The sequence below is a fragment of the Erigeron canadensis genome, chromosome 8 (genome assembly GCF_010389155.1).
Source record: "Erigeron canadensis isolate Cc75 chromosome 8, C_canadensis_v1, whole genome shotgun sequence".
In the NCBI taxonomy this organism is placed as follows: Eukaryota; Viridiplantae; Streptophyta; class Magnoliopsida; order Asterales; family Asteraceae; genus Erigeron; species Erigeron canadensis.
This window is the reverse complement of record NC_057768.1, coordinates 4,028,868-4,046,522: the sequence shown is the minus strand read 5'-3', so window position 1 is coordinate 4,046,522 and position 17,655 is coordinate 4,028,868. Positions and strand designations below refer to the sequence as shown.

The following is a 17,655-nucleotide window of genomic DNA, read 5'->3' as shown; positions in this document are numbered from 1 at the left end:
AAAGTGTGAATAAATAAAACATTATTTTGTAGTGTGATAATAATACTGTATTAGAAATTTTAAAAATTTTAAGAGTAAAACAGGTAAAAGGAAGGTATGTGTATGTTAAACCACAACAAGAACATATAAAATTGTATATCTATATCTATATCATCTATGTATACACACTCAAACACGTACAAAAGTTGTCCTCTCTTTTGTATTAAAGCAATCAATCACAGAACCAGACACTATCTCACCGTCCCTACCACCTTCTCAAAGTCTGCAACCTCCAACCCTTTTTTTTTTAATTTACAGCTATATTTATTCACACTCACTCACTCACACTCCTTCACTATTCTATATAACAATAACAATAATAATGCTTTTGTATCTCTAAATATATAACCTTCTATATAACCTCTATCTATATCTATATAATCAAAAGAAACCACCTACTAAAAAAAATGATAATCAAATTACTTGTCCTTCTTGTTTTATGTTTTTGCAATGTTTCAACTGCCGACGATAACAAAAAAACTTACATTGTTCATATGTCCAAACACCAAAAACCGACAACTACTTTCGGTGAAGACGTGGACCACGCTCATTGGTTCGATGCCTCGCTCAAATCGGTGTCGAAATCGGCAGAAATGATTTATACATACCAAAACGTCATACATGGATTCTCTACAAAACTCACCCAAGAAGAAGCCGAATCTCTCGAAAACCTCCCCGGGATTCTCGCTGTCTTGCCGGAATTGAAATACGAGCTCCACACAACGCGGACTCCCGAGTTTCTCGGTCTAGACCAGAATACAAATTTGTTCCCACAAAGCTCCGGTGACAGTGACGTCATCATCGGAATTTTGGACACCGGTGTTTGGCCGGAGAGCAAAAGTTTTGATGATACCGGTATGGGACCGATTCCAAGCGCGTGGAACGGCGCGTGTGAGACAGGTACTAATTTTACTACTCAAAGCTGTAACAAAAAGTTAATTGGGGCGAGGTTTTTTGCAAAAGGGTATGAGGCGACTTTGGGTCCAATTGATGAGTCAAAAGAGAGCCGATCTCCCCGAGATGACGACGGCCACGGGACCCACACTTCCACGACAACCGGGGGTTCGGTTGTCGCGGGAGCGAATTTGTTGGGTTACGCAGCCGGGTCGGCTCGCGGGATGGCTCCAAAAGCAAGAGTAGCAGTTTATAAAGTTTGTTGGTTGGGTGGTTGTTTTAGCTCCGATATTTTAGCCGCTATGGAAAAAGCAATAACCGACAATGTTAATGTTTTGTCTTTATCTCTTGGTGGTGGTACCGCCGATTATTATAGAGATAGTGTAGCTATAGGCGCTTTTGCGGCAATGGAAAAGGGTATTTTAGTAAGTTGTTCGGCCGGAAATGCCGGGCCGACTTCTTATAGTTTGTCTAATGTGTCACCTTGGATCACAACAGTAGGGGCCGGGACATTAGATCGTGATTTCCCGGCCTCTGTTAGTTTAGGCAATGGGAAAAACTATTCGGGCGTGTCGTTGTACCGCGGCCCAATATTGCCCAATCAGATGTTGCCATTTGTGTATGCGGGCAACGCTAGTAATTCGACTAGTGGGGCTCTTTGTATGCCTGGAACCTTAGTGCCTAGTTTGGTTAAGGGTAAAATTGTGCTTTGTGACCGTGGGGTTAATGCTAGGGTTCAAAAGGGATCTGTGGTGAAAGAAGCGGGTGGGGCGGGTATGGTTTTGACTAACACCGCAGCGAATGGGGAGGAATTGGTGGCGGATGCTCATTTGTTACCTGCTACGACGGTAGGCCAGAAAGCTGGTGATGAGATTAGGAAGTATGTGATTTCGGATGCGAATCCAACGGCCACGATTGTCTTTGAAGGGACGAAGTTGGGGATCACACCGTCGCCGGTAGTAGCATCTTTTAGTTCTCGTGGACCTAATAGTATCACCCCCGAGATTCTAAAGCCGGATATGTTAGCACCAGGTGTGAATATCTTAGCGGGTTGGACAGGGGCTGTCGGGCCGACTGGTTTGCCAGACGACTCTCGCCGTGTCGGATATAACATTATATCCGGCACGTCGATGTCTTGCCCCCATGTAAGTGGACTCGCAGCCTTGCTGAAGGCTGCGCATCCAGAATGGAGTCCAGCGGTTATTAAATCCGCTCTTATGACTACTGCATACACATCTTACAAAGATGGTAAAATGATTCAAGATCTTGCTACAGGGAACCCATCTACACCGTTTGATCACGGTGCCGGACATGTGGACCCGGTATCTGCCGTTAATCCAGGGCTAGTTTATGATATCAGCGCGGATGATTATTTTGATTTCCTTTGCGCATTAAATTACACAGCTTCACAAATACAGTTAGTGACTAAGAGAAACACTACTTGTGACGCTAGCAAGAAATATTTCGTTGGTAATCTCAACTACCCGTCTTTTGCCGTTGTGGTTCCATCGGACTCCACCGTGGTTAAACACACTAGGACGGTAACAAATGTTGGCCCGGCTTCATCTACATACAAAGTGTCTACATTTTCGGATAATAAGTCCGTTCAGATGTCTGTGGTTCCTGAAACTTTGACATTTAGTCAAGTGAATGAGAAGAAATCATACACGGTGACGTTTACGATGGGTCGCATGGCAGTGAACTCGAATGCGTTTGGCCGGATTGAGTGGTCGGACGGGAAGCATGTGGTGGGAAGTCCGGTGGCTGTTAGTTGGTAATTGGTAGGAAATTAAGTGTGTTATTTTAACAAGGTGTTCAAGACTCTCCCAAAAAGGGGAGTGGGCGTTGGTGGTTGATTATAAGATCTAAATTTCAATTTTTTTCTTCTTCATTTCCGCTTTTAATTTAATTATTATAATTATTATTAATAGTATATTGTTTGAATTTAAGATTGTTTATTAAGGGATTGGATAGATCTCAATTGTTAATGATGTTTGAGGTTGAAAACATGAAGAATATGTAAGTAATAAAGTTGGGAATGTTTTCTTCCTTGTAACCATCTTAAGTTATTCTTCTAGATTGATTTAAAATGAGTTCTGTTTTCATCTTTTGAGTTAAAGTAATGTAGATATTATCAAATTTGAAAACGATTATTTTCAATAATCGATATTCTTGACATTTTTACCGACTAGCATTCGTATTGTAATTTGATCCATCGCCCATCATATGTTCACCCCTTCAAATCGCAAAAAAATGAATTATATCAGTACATGAGCTTTGTCTTGGCTTTTAAAAAAAATTAAGTAGATGGAAATTACTCTTTTATCTAGACTCGGGTTCAAGTTTAAGGTTGCATCGGATTTTACCATCAATCTGTTGCCATATTGCCTACAAGTGGGCGAATAAATAGATTTCTCGTTTCTCGGGACGTGGAGTTAAATGGACTAGGGGCTACGTATGTTTTATTTAGTTTAGTTGGTGCTTACCTCAAGTCATTGGGACGTTACCCACGGGTACCCAATCTCATATTTGTTCGCAAAAAAAAATTACAAAAATGTTAAAATCAATTAAAATATTTACAAGAATACAACTTCACTCAAAACCATTATGATGGTCTATTACACCATCACTATTGACCATAATTCTAACCCGAAGGTCGATGAAGCCATTTCCGCCTCTTCTAGCTACGTGTCATAGCTGAAGTTTATAGATTATTCACCATCGCACATCCCACATGTGGATTTCGAGTCTCTTAACAAAGGACAACTTTTAGGTATCCAACTAATTGTCAAAAGGCCAATTCTGAGCCTAACCAAGTCCTAACCACCTTTGTCTAACTAATAAAAGTAGTCATCTGGAAATAGTTTGTGATAATTTGTAGGTCCTAAAACTTGAGTATGGGCCTAGTGGATATATTAGAATTAGTGTTTCATATTTTAGATTCGAGTCACTTGGCTACTACTCTAATATATTGTCATTTGTCACGATATATAAAACCTCTGTAATTTTTATAGAAATGATACATCAGTTAGGTCAAAAAGCAAAGTCAATGAAAAAGATAAAGTATCACTTGATAACTCCTTTAAACTTTCCAAGATTTCATGTGCAAAATAGCATTGTTGATTATATTCTTTCCACTAATTGATCATACAATGTGATAAAGATTCATTTTATTCAAACGGACTCATCATTGTAAATGCTACAATTTCAAAGGCTATTCAACGAGTCAATTATGTAAATAAATAGATATATCACACAAGGGAAACCACTATTATCTGTCCATGAGGTCAAAAATAGCTAACATAAAATAGGCTTTAATAGATAATAACAACAGAAAGTCCATATCAAAACTTACAGTTTTTTTTCTTTCTTTTTCTAAATATTGATATGGATGTTTTATCGTATTGATATTTTATTTGTTAGAGTAGCCCCTATATATGTTATTTAATCTCTCTCTATCTCTCTCTCTCTATATATATATATAAACCCTTATAAAGAGAATAAGGTTTGAGACTTTAAACACTTTTTACAATACACTTAAATTACCCCTAACCCTAAAATAAATAACATACATTCACACCACTTTTTTTTGTCTCCCTTTTCTTTCATATTATCACTTTCCAGTGTGACAGTGTCCATCATCACCGACACCCCAACCATCGCCTTCCGTATTCATCATCACCACACTTAACTATTGTTTTTTTAATGGTACCGCTACAATTCGCGGGCACCCATCTAGTTTAATCAAAACTAAAAACTACAAAAAACTTTCGTTTATTGGTGATAGTGGATTTGGGTCGGAATGGGGTATATTGTGGGCTCCTTTGTGTTAAATTACAAGAGTAGTGGGAGATGGGGTTTCAGGCAAATGACTCATAGTGTATTATTGTATATTTGTATCTTTGTAAATGGCCATCTAAAAACAAAATACATTCCGGATGTACAAATTTATTATTATCCTATAGTTATATATATATATGGCTATCATATCATAGAAAAAAAAATAAAGCTAACTTTTAATCCTAATCATTAAAATTCACAATCCTTTAAATCTTGGCCTTTAAAATTTAAAGTCAAATTTCTAAAATTATAAAAGTCAAAAGATATAAACATGATAACTTTTCAATTGTATTAAACATACTAACTAATTGCTTTAAAAATTTTAAGTACATAGTACACTAAAAAAAACAAATCATACGACAATGATAAGAGTGTTTGTGTATAACAACATACTTTAATTAGTTATTCTTACACCACAGTAGATATTTTTTTTTTTGAAAGGTGAATTTCTCTTGAATATTTCGTGTCGTGATTCGACAGCGAGAGGTCTAACATACGTTGTCTTAACCGTGTCCGCGCTAGAGAGCTCACTCGAAGTAGAAATGCCTATTTCAAATACCCAATGGGGGGGAAAATTTAATTAGTTTTGAATTATATATGATGAATAATGTTTGATATTTTCACATTTTTGATCGATTAGTTTCAAATTAATGGAAGTTTTCTATTTTAGTTAATTTGGTAAATGGTAAACTTATAAACTCTCACACCAAATTTCTAATTTCCAAGAAAAAAATACTATAAGAAAGAATATGATAGAATATTTTTTTTAACGGCGGATGGGAAGGTCATTCCATCGAGTTGAGCAGTGACATCCAAACGGGCAGTATGTTTAGGGTTCAAGACGCCTTACCCCGCTGGTACCCCCAAAGGGAGCTGATGTGACTAATTTATACCCATTACCCACATCATTATTGGCTATTTATTTATATGTTTTAAGTCTACTTTGTGTGCATTTGGCGCGTTTATGGTGTTTGTTAGTAGTTTCAGGCGCTTAGCAGGTTACGTAGTGATTTGGCTCACATTTGGAAGACTATTGGCTAATACAATAATTCATGAAGTCGAAAGTTGATTTATGCAAAAGAAATAATGAAAGTGGCGAGTTGGAAGTTGAAAACGAGGTGGTCGAAGTTTTGTGTCCACTGCGACGCAGTGGAAATGCACATCTGCCCACTGCGCCGCAGTGGTTATTCATGCACGAGTGATTTTTGTCCAGTGAGATTTGGCTGCGCCGCAGTGGTGGGTTTGTACGAGTCCACTGCGCCGCAGTCACCCCTTTTGCACGCGAAGATTTGCCAGTGATATTTGGCTGCGCCGCAGTGGATGGCATGCACGATCCCACTGCGCCGCAGTCATCCATGTTGCATACGAAGGGAATTCCAGTGATATTTGGCTGCGACGCAGTGGAGGCCTTTACATGACCACTGCGCCGCAGTGGGAGGCTGGTCAACAAAAGTCAACGGCCGACTTAAAGCCTTATTTTTCAAGAGGTATAAATATAAACCCTAGGCACGAATTTCGAGGCATTCAAACTCTTTCTAGGAGCTGCTCTATCAGGATTCTTCCTTCTCCAATCAAGTGTTTCACTTAGGCGGACTCATTGAAGATATTACGGGCACCCATCTAGATCGTATCTACATTATTGTCTTGCAAATTATTTTCTTCAAACAATTGGTACTTCATGTTTCTTTTCCGTTTCTTTGATTATTGTGAATTGATCATGAGTGGCTAACTGCTTAATCGTCCACCTTGATGAAACTAGACGGATAATGTGATTGCTATATTTTTAATTTAAAAGGGTTTATTTAATTATCGTTGTTCTGTGATCTTGATGGTTTTAATTCTTTTCATTTAATTAAAATCGATATTGGTTGCATATGATTCTTCGTTGGTGGTACCAGTCGAATGTGTATGTGATTTTAAAACGGTTACTTGTCTATAAGTAATTATCACTAGTTCATGGTATGATAGTGAATATCATTTTAAGTAAAGATTAAAATTGTCAACGTGATTGATATCGGTTGGTGGTACCACGTTATTGTCACATAGGTTCAATTGATAATTTGATAAGTAGATAAAAACTATCGTTAGAAGAATTGTCTTGGTCTTGGTGGTACCGGCTCGGGTAATTAGACTAGTCAGGTGGATCGATAAATTATTCATGGATGGTGGTACCACGTGAATAGTTTAATCTTGTCACGACTACTTTTCAAACTCTTAAGAATTTGTTCCTCATCAAATGCAATCACATTTAAAGTCAAGGGAAGTCAAGGTGGATGACTTTTAATTATTTTGTCTGAATCTTTCTTTAATTTAATGCAATCAATTGGCAAATCAATTTGTTTAATTGTCAAAGGGAATTTCGAGCAACACCTGTTTTCCAAACCATTAAACAAGCAATTAATCATTTCACAGTCCCTGAGAACGAACTCAGACTTACCTCTTTGCTGTATTACAAACGATCGGGTCCACTGCCCGTGAGTGCGTAATAGTTAGTTCTTTGGTAGTTTTAGTTTATAAATATTAAAGCTCGATTTGGCACATCAGGAGCCCATTACATACAAAATTTTGCAATCATAAATTCAAAAATAACTAGATGTTAGAGTTTTTACATAGATTAGAAGTGTGCTCGAATAATACATGGCATCCAAATGTTTTTTAAATGTTATCGTAAGGACATGAAGTTAAAAAGTAAGTGACGGTTTCTGGCTGCTGGCATTCGTGAGGGTTGTGTAACATAGAGAGTTTAAGGTGTATCATACTACAAAGTTGAAAACCTTTGGGTAATAGTCTAGTAGCCACTAGCCACCACTTTACAGGGGAGGTCAAATTTGAGATAATCAAAGGATTATTAAGTGACTGAGAATCATCTGGACACTAGCCTGACTGGAGGATTAGTGGATACCAAATGGTACATGAGATGATTTCTATCCAATTACCTTTTTTTACTACAAAGTTGAATTTTTATTTGTATTGTTTTTACATTACCATTTGTTGTTATATTGACTTTTTAATTACGATAATATATAATATATAAGCACGACCCAGTTATGTTGACATGTTGCACTCTCTGATCTAACTCTAAACATTAAAAGTTTCATGTTCAAAAGTTCAACTCGTGATCGACCTGGGTTTACAGAGTTGGCCAAATTATAGGTTAGCGGGTTGATAAGTAAAATAAGTTGATTAAATTATAGGTTAGCGGGTTGATAAGTAAGATAAGTTGGTTAGTCAAGTATCCTTTTAAGTGGATTGGTTTTGATTAAGTATGTCAAATCAGTTGTTTTTAGGTCAATTTCATAACTCGGTCAACGATCGGGTATTGATCTAGTTAGTTTTGTCAATATTACATCAGAAAAATCATCTTCTACTACCAATTAATAGCTAATTCTTTACAAAATCAATAATATACAATTTACCAAATCCTCAATTAAAAAAAAACCATCATTTGTTATTAAAATAATGAATAACCTTATAACGAGCCAATAATAAGTCAGCCTTATTGGTGTTGGTTCATTGTCGGACCAGTATTGTGTGGATGATGAAAAAATAACAAAGGCATTGTGAGTGCTCTAACATTTAATAGTACTACAACGATAAAAGGAAAAAAACTTATTTAAAATATTGCTCTATTTCTTGAGAAATTGTACATTTCAAATAGATTAACGGTACAACAACAATAAACTTATTTAAGTCTGGAACTTATATAACAAAAAAGAATAAATGTACGTCGGTAGTCTTCAAAGAAGCTTATATACTAGTGACTGGTATTAAACCCCATATTATCGCAAACTATAAATATATTTCATTTTCTGAAAAGTTCAAGTTGTGGTACATGGCATGTAGAGGTCATTAGCAATCTAAAACCCAAAGATGCACCACTAGTTGAGTGAATGTCCCCATCATACATAAGACCACAACTTTATGTATCTCACTCTCACACCATTACCTCGACAAGTCTACATTATTTGCAAATTATATGTGTGTCTTTAGAAGCTTTAACGAAATTGTCCTTGACATGTAAAACAATAATGTAGCTTTTTGAGACGAAACTTTATACCACATGTGAATCATATTGTTTCTGTTTTTACTTTCGAAGAGTTTTTTTTCTATGTTGTCACTAGAACTTGAAATTGTGTCTATTATATTGGTGTTGAAAATTGAAATCTTGATAAATGTAGTGTAACACCCCATCTCAAAATGGAATAGGAGATTACACAAAATGCTAAAAGAACAATAATTCACTAAAAAGTCTCCAATTATGATAAATAAAGATACGTTCTAGAGTACAACGGAAAGTTCTCATACTCAAACGTGGATTCCTTACACAAAAATAAAAGTCTGAACATGCTAATAAAGAAATAAAGCATAAACTCTAATAATCTCCAAGGTCTAGGGTTACCCTCACTCTTCCCATATCATCCCTGACCTGCCACATGGAAAAAGAAAATGCAGCTGAGCCAAATGCTCAGTGTGTGGATATTGATAATAATAAACAATAATAATGATATAATGAAATAAGAAGAAAGATTAATCAAATCATTTTAATTTCCAAAAGTCTCCATCAAGTACCAGCCTTAACTCTAGAGTAAAAATGTTTAAAGGTTGAAGCAAAAGAAAGGTTTTGGATGTTTTATACCGAGTATCCTACATATCAAATATCCAAGAGCACACTCCAGGTGCCCAATAATAATATCACAAATCAAAGTTAATACACATCTGTGCGTGTATCCAACCCGAAAGGTACATATGGGCACTACAACACATATCCGTACAATAATCATATCATATCACAATATAGCCTAGGATGCATGCATACGCCTCCACAAATAATCATAAAGGCTCTCCCACGAGCATAATCACATATCACATATCATGTAAAAAAGGTGGAGACGTCGTGGACTAATCACACCGCCACGGATAGGGTCATGTCATTGGTCGCCACAATGACATGCCTGTAGTACCTCCACAGGTAGTTAACTCGATATTCCTAACTCCTGTCTACAACTAAAGGGTTTCAAAATTTCACAAAAATCCAACCTTACTCCATAAGTATTTTCAAAATCCACATTTCCAAGTTTCTCAAAGTACATTTCAACGAGATTTTTCTCCAAGTCAAGGTTTCACAATTTATCGATTCAAAATATCATTTTGGCTCAAGTAAAAAAGAATCAAATAATGAAGTCACGAAGTATTTCAAGAATAACAAAGATATATCAAAATAATCATTTAAGAGTAACACTGAAAGAATAAGTACGGGCATCCGTACCTGAACAGGTGATCTACATGATCTACATCGAATTATATAACTAAATTTAGCATCCACCTCTAACTGTCCCACTCTTTACTTCTTAATATTCCATATATCCCATTTTCTAGTATAATTCAATAATGATTATAAATACCCAATTATTTTGCTAAGTTACTGAGCTCAAAAATATTTACACCAGGACCTTAAAGTAATTAACAGAATTCCATACCAAATTATTTTACAAAAATAGTAGTACGCTCCTTATATACATATAGGTATATACGACCAAGATTTATTAAGGAAACCTTGAAGCCATATCTTACATCTGTATATTCAACCTAGTTTAGAAAGTAAAGTCATAATAGGTAAAAATACATCCTGATCATACTGAATTTAGAGATAATTAAGTCTGGGTCATTATCTTTATAAAACTTGTTGGCTATCACGCGTAGTCATCAATATAGTAGTATCTATAAAGCATTGTTTCAAATCTCATACACAATATTAATACTCAATAATAAGTATATTAGTAATCTGGTTTATTTCAAAAACTCAATACTTAAAGCCGATAACAATTTTCATGCAGTCTTCTTCTTCACCAGAGTTGTACCCGTACCCGTTTTGTTGTAACCCGTTTACTTCTAACAGTCCTTGACTTGGCTCAGTTCATTAAGAATATTACTATCAGTTTTACATCATTAACAGTGATTACATGATCATAATATTTGAAAGACTAGTTTGGGATATACCTCTAAACGTAGAAGATTTGGACAGAATTATTTTAACACTTGCTTTTTTTCTTGCATTGATCGTCCCTCCCCTCTTTAATTTTGGAGGAGTTGTTTTGTTTTTAGCGAAAGAATGAAAGAAGGAATGCGGATGTTTATAAAACGTAGTTAGGCCCGATCGAGAAATCTGTAATCTAGCCCATCATTCGGGATTTAAGAGTCATGCTATTTGAAAAGGTGTTGGACTCTTGGGTTATCAACTGATTATAAGTCACATACATAAACTTGATTCTTATCCTTGTATTAGAGTTTTTCTTTTTGAACAGTTATCCTTGTATTTAGGGATGACAATGGGGCGGGAATTGTCGGGGATCTCAATCTCCATCCCTGTACCCGATTTTCACTTGTAATCCTCATCCCCGTCCCTATCAGGTATCGGGGATACTTTTTTTGAATGAACATATATTTATCTTAATAGAAGATATGTAGGTGAATGTATATTTCGACATTTTCTTTTTATGTATAAACTAATATATATGTTAAGTAAATGATTAATAAAGTATAACACATAAAAAGTATTAAACAAAAGCTTTAAACTTAAAATTGATTCTAGAATATAGATAAGAAGTTAAAGTAATTATAATAAATATATATAGTAATTTCGGGTTCGGGTACGGGAATCGGGGATTTTCGGTTTCCCATCCCCGTCCCCATCCCCGCTCAACTCGGGGATTCCCCGGTCAAATCGGGTGCGGGTATCGGGTTCCCCATCGGGTACGGGTATTTTTGCCATCTCTACTTGTATTAGAGTTAATTAATTAAAAATAAAATTAACGATTTAGTTATATTTTTATTATACTAAAACACAGTTGCTCTAATAACTTATCGACCAATCACAACTCTCGATTTTTTAAAGTTGACCATTGTTTTCAATTTTGATTTTAATTTACACTTTTTTGTTTTCCATCACAAATTTACACTTTTTACCCAATAATTTTAATATATTAAATAAATAATAATTGTTAATATATATCTAATAAAATAATAGTTAATATTTATCCAATAAAATAATAACTAATATATATATCCAATTGAATAATAACTAATATATACCCAATTGTATGTTCTATTATATTTGAGAAAGTCAGTGAAGTTTCTATGATGTTCTACCTTTGCGTAGTCTCGGTCCACAGTGACAGTGGAAAACATAAAACTAATTAATTAAAAATAAATAAAATTTGATGTAAATATATTAACATTTTAAGAACAATTTCGATGAATATATTTAAAAAATATATTTTAATATAAAACTCAAAGTGTTGATATATCGATTAATTTTTATTACTCAAAATAGTATATTATAAATTAAATAATAATAAAAACATCTACTATTGATAACATCGTAAACCCCGTATATCAGACACGAGCTTAAAACAGTTGAACTAATGACTTATTAACCAATTACATCGCTCAATTTCGTCAAATTGATTCTCGCTCATGTTATCATAATCCTAATAATCATTATTAATATTTGTAGAAAATGTCTCACTAATTTACACTTTTTTGTTTTCCATCAATAATTTATATTTTTTAGCCCTAAATACTTAATTTATATTTTTTATAATATTTAGTCCATCAACTTGAGAATATTATTTATAATATTTCATCATTTAATTATTTTGTTTATTTACCAATCACAACTCTCGATTTTTCTCTAAATTTTCACAAGTATGTTTGATATCACATTATGAATATAATTGGTTTCAAAAAATTTTGTAATATAGAAATTATTGTATCATTTGCCTTGTGGAGTGACTATGGCAAACAGATCCATCAATATGTCTCATGTAATTGTTATATTACAACTTGCAAATTATAACACTTGGAATCGTATATCTTCAAAGTTATAAGCTTTTATGACTTAAATAGTTAAATGTATAAAGATCTGATATTAATAATATCGTAAATGCCGTGTCCAGTGTTGGACACCGGTTTAAAATCTAGTATAAATCTAATACTTACACTATGTCTTTATAAATCTTTCATGGTGGTTACAACATATCCCACTTAAAATGATTTCATCCTCGAAATTGAACTAGAAGTCTTGACTGGCCTTCATGATTTCTGAAATTAGAGTATCTCCTTCCATAACCTCACAGTTATATGATATATGTTACTTAGACGGATATTACATGTAGTATATGCCAAAGTATATTACACTGCTAATTAACAACTCTTTCACCTCCCCTTTCGGATTGAAGCTGCTTTTTCTTTCGGGTAAGTTAAACAAGGAAAACATCTTACGTTTACGTTTATGAGAAAGCCGATCGATCCTTCTAATATGGGATATTGTTCAAGTAAAAGTGTAAAACCAATGCTTGGTAATGACTTAATTGAGTAATATGTATTGGATGACAAGCTGGGTTATGACGGATCCATTAAGAATGAAGTGGGGAGAATGGCCCTTTACAATTTATGGGCCATTTTTGAAACTTTTCTTGCTAACGCCCTCAGCCCATAGATGAGCAGCCCCTCGGTCCAAGAAAGGTTCAACAATTAAAAGCTTTTGATCTTGTTTTACAAATACGATAAAATTTTGATAGATTTTGGAAATGATAATTATTTGCAAATAATATAGTGTCTTTAGATGCTTAGCGAAATTGTCCTTGACATGTAAAACAATAATGTAGCTTTGGATCTTTGATTGAGATGAAACTAAATTGTACCGAATCAAACCGAAATGAGCCTATCCCTCATCGAACCGAATTTTGGTAACCTAGCGAATTGCGAATTCGAACCACGAATTCGTACCGGAGCGAACCGCGACTCAAGTGACTATGCTTTATACCACGTGTGAATCATATTGTTTGTGTTTTACTTTTGAAGAATTTTTTTTTTTTTTTTATGTTGTCACTTGAACTTGAAAGTGTGTGGATCATCTTGGTATTGAAATCTTAAATGTAGTATATGTTAAAATATATTACGATGCTAATCAACAACTCTTTCGCCTTTCCCTGTTTATGAGAAAGCCGATCAACTCTAATCTGGGATTTTGTTCAAGTAAAAGTGTAAAACAAATGCTTTGGAAGGACTTAATCAGTTAATTGGGTTAATGTATTGGATATTTGGATGGCAAAATGGGTTATGACGGATCCATTAAGAATGAAGTGCGGAGAAGGGCCTTCTACAATTTATGGGCCATTAATGAAACCTTTCTTGCTAATGCCCTCAGCCCATGTATGAGCAATCCCTAGGTCCAAGAAAGGTTGAAGATTTAAACGATTTTGATCTTGTTTTAAAAGTACCATAAAATTTTGATAGATTTTGGAAATGATAATTATACTCTTCCATAACTATGAATAATATATCCAGACATATAAAAAGTGGTAGCTCTAAAATATATATATATATACCCACACTAGCATTGTACCCGCGCAATGCAGCGGCGGCGACGGTGGTTTAGTGGTGTTGGTGATGGGTGGTGATCGATGACATCGACAATTGGTGTCGAGTGATCTAACCGTGTAAGTTGATACAATGATGATAGTTATATTTTAGAAGATAAAGGTTTAAAGTATAAATTAATTCATTATGGGTAATTATGGTAATATCTAATAACCTTTCCATAAAGGTTGTTTATTAAGAGCAATCTAGTAATTTTTCATCTAATTATTTTCTAACTCTTTCCTAAAATAGGGGGGTGAATAATCATTATAAAGGAGTAATATATATATATATATATATATATATATATATATATATATATATATATATATATATATATATTAATTCTATTTTTTTAAAAGGATAAATAGGTGGTGTTCTGCCAAAGGCGTATTTATATGACCGAGAATCGACACTTTGTTCTACAAACCATCATTTAGAATAGTCATCACGAATTACTTAGACTTTTTTCTAAGCTACTTGAATAATTAAATGCCTAATAATAAAATCAACATTAAGCATGTCTGATGAGTATTTTTGAGAAATGGATGTTTAGTGATGTTGAATTTAATCTTAATGCTTCTAATATGTTTACTCATTTGCGTGCATTTGTTTTCTTTTGTTTGCGTTGGTTTTTGTTCGTTCACGAATAAAAATAAACGAACATAAACAAGCAAATTACGGAGTAATTTTTTAATTTTATGTTGGTTTTATCTCAAAATTAAACGAGCAAAATAGCAAAAAGTTTGTTTGTGTTCATCCGTTCAGCTATTCGTATTCATTTCCCTTTTGCTAACAGGATAACATTGGATTATTGATTGGTAAGCGAGACTAGACTAGATTTGTTTACTACTTTACTCCCATTTATTGGTGCATTTTATATATCAAGATTGGTTACAAAAATAGTACATTTAATCCGACCCAATCGACAATACCCTACAAAGTCGTTGCATCTTACACCGCTTACAAAACCATGCCACGTACATAACACATGGCACCACAAAAACAACCTCAAAGTCAAATATTTTCTATATATAGTCCTTAAACAATCAGAGATTTAACATAACAAAAACAAAAAGATGGAGAGTCAACAGCCAAAAAATAATGAACAGAAATTAGAAGGTTTGCCAATAAAAGATAGTCCGTATACGCAATACAAAGATTTAGAGGACTATAAAGAGAAAGGTTACGGCACTCATGGTCACCAAGAGGTGAAACCGGGCCGTGGGGCAATGGCATCTACTGATGCCCCGACTTCTGGGGTATCAGTAGATGCCCCTACTTCTAAGACTGGTGGTGCAGTTGCGGTCGCAGCTGCAACACAGTCTGAAGAGGCTAGTGATCCCGCAACCATTACTGATACTATAAATCAGCATGGGGTTTGCTAATAATTTGGGCTGTTTGAGGGATCGAAATACCGTGTTGGTTTTGGGAGTAATCGAATAGGCTTTAAGCTTCTTGTTGGTATTTTAGCTTTTTATGTATGTTGCTTTTGTATAAGGGTTATGTAATTTTCATATCAAAATGAAATGTGTATTGCAACTTTGCAAGTTGTATTGTTACAAATTTCGTCAGATTTTATTACAATAGAGTATGTTTGTCCACTGCCCCTCAGGATTTTGGATGAAAGTGTATCAATATTTCCGAAAGATCCAAGTTTGAAAATTGAAACAAAATAGGTTCGCGTACTTTGAAACAAAATAAGTCTAATCCTGAGAACATTAATCCGTTTTTTGTTTTTATATAAGCAAAAAAGACCTTCAGCTACGCATGATTCGTATTTACATCAATAAAATCATCAAAGTTATAAACAAAATGTATTAGATTTTATTTATACTTTCCATTATAGTTCAGTGGTTAATTATCAGCTTTACATGCTCGAGTTTGAGACATAAGAAAAACATTTAAAGGAATTTCACCAAAAAGTGTCCTTCATATACATAGAAGCAGGCAAGATTGACGAATAATTTGATTTAGTTCTAGGAATTAGCTACATTTGGGAGGAAAAGAAAATGAAAACTTAAATATCATTTTTAGTATAACTTAGTCGCATCCTCTTTGTTATAGGTAATTCTTAGTATATTACTGTTTTTAACTTCACCAAACGTGTTTTTAAGATGACGTAATTATCAAGCACGGAAATTTAAAGATAATCGAAGATGTATAGCTACCTAAGGAAACTCCGATTCATATAAGATTATGAAACATGTTTGGTAAAAAGGTAATGTATGTATAATTAAAAATAGTGTAGATGATCGATTTTCAAAGTGGCCTATTACATTCCTTGCAAATAAGACATTTGATCCATCGGTTTTAGATAATTTATTTTTATAGGAAAACTAGCTCAATCCGGGACGTTTAACTAAAAATTTAAAACCAAAAAATATATTGAAATATGTATGTAATTTATTGTCAATACATTATAGTTTGATACGGAGATAATAATAAACTTGTAAAGATAAATATTAATATATATATATATATAAAATCGATTAGGGTGATTAAAAATGAAAAAGTAACTATCATAAACCAATGGTAGATATGAAACTAAAATTAAAAAGTTAGGATATAGTTGATTATTTTTCATATTAATTAAAAAAAATAAGGTTAAAAAAATAATATGAAAAAAATGACATATTGCCTAATATAAAAAATAGTTTTTGAAAGAAAAGAAAATCTATTATGACATCATATATTTTTAAAAATAGTTTAGGAAAAAATGGTGGCATGCCATATAAATAAAATATAAATAAAAAAGTTATAAAAACAATCTTGTTTTATTTATACGAGAGTAAGTATCTGTGCGTTGCGGCGGTGAGATGCTAGGTCATAGAGTGTGATATGTCATAGAGTGTGATAGACCATAGGAGTTGATATGTCATGGAGTATGATAGTTAAATGCCTTAGCCGTACGGGCTCCGCCTCGGATTTAAAAATTCGTCAAAAGTATATCGAATGACATCTCTAATGAAAGAGCATGAAATTTTAAAAACACCCATATAATTTTTATATCGATGTACGGTTATTGAAATAAAAGATTTTGAATGAATTGGAGGAATAAATGATTTATGGAGGAGAGAAAAAAAAAATGATTGGTTGAAGTTTGAGGAGAGAGAAATGGTATTATAGTTATTTTAGGTAAATATAGAATAAATAGGAGAGACATTTTGAAGAAATACTTAAAATTAATATTGAAAACTTAAGTTAAATGTTGAAAATCTAAAACTTTTTGTTTTATAATATAATATAGATAAGTGATTTGCTTATGTGACTAAAACATTACTTTTTGCTACTACACATATTTTTACATGACAGTAACACAGGGTGTCTAAAACATTACCCTTTTAAACAAGCAAAAAATAGATGAAAAAGGAAACAACATGATCATAGAAGGCATGGAAAAGGGAAAACACATGAGTAATTGTTGGAGAATGGAGATAAAAAGAACATAACACAATATAT

At 33.8% G+C, this 17,655-nt stretch overlaps 2 protein-coding genes and 1 long non-coding RNA gene across 3 annotated transcripts; 2 read left to right on the top strand and 1 right to left on the bottom strand.

Annotated features, from left to right (window-relative positions):
• The first annotated feature begins 411 nt into the window (after nucleotides 1-411).
• LOC122609985 (subtilisin-like protease SBT1.7) lies at nucleotides 412-3,038 on the top strand. The gene has a single exon (XM_043782950.1). The coding sequence runs from the start codon at nucleotides 447-449 to the stop codon at nucleotides 2,709-2,711; it is 2,265 nt and encodes a 754-aa protein (XP_043638885.1). The 5' UTR covers nucleotides 412-446; the 3' UTR covers nucleotides 2,712-3,038.
• Nucleotides 3,039-9,010: 5,972 nt separating this feature from the next.
• Nucleotides 9,011-10,983, bottom strand: LOC122609772. The gene is made up of 2 exons (XR_006325392.1): nucleotides 10,771-10,983; nucleotides 9,011-9,199 (listed from the first exon to the last, which is right to left on the bottom strand). It is a non-coding gene; the product is annotated as an uncharacterized LOC122609772 (long non-coding RNA).
• A 4,289-nt stretch (nucleotides 10,984-15,272) lies between these two features.
• Nucleotides 15,273-15,581, top strand: LOC122610118. The gene has a single exon (XM_043783113.1). It carries the CDS (start codon nucleotides 15,273-15,275, stop codon nucleotides 15,579-15,581), a length of 309 nt encoding a protein of 102 aa, XP_043639048.1.
• The last annotated feature ends 2,074 nt before the right edge of the window (nucleotides 15,582-17,655 follow it).

What these genes read in the sequence shown, in the direction of transcription:
- LOC122610118 (XM_043783113.1), top strand. Translation starts at nt 15,273, where the DNA reads ATGGAGAGTCAACAGCCAAAAAATAATGAACAGAAATTAGAAGGTTTG.
- LOC122609985 (XM_043782950.1), top strand. Translation starts at nt 447, where the DNA reads ATGATAATCAAATTACTTGTCCTTCTTGTTTTATGTTTTTGCAATGTT.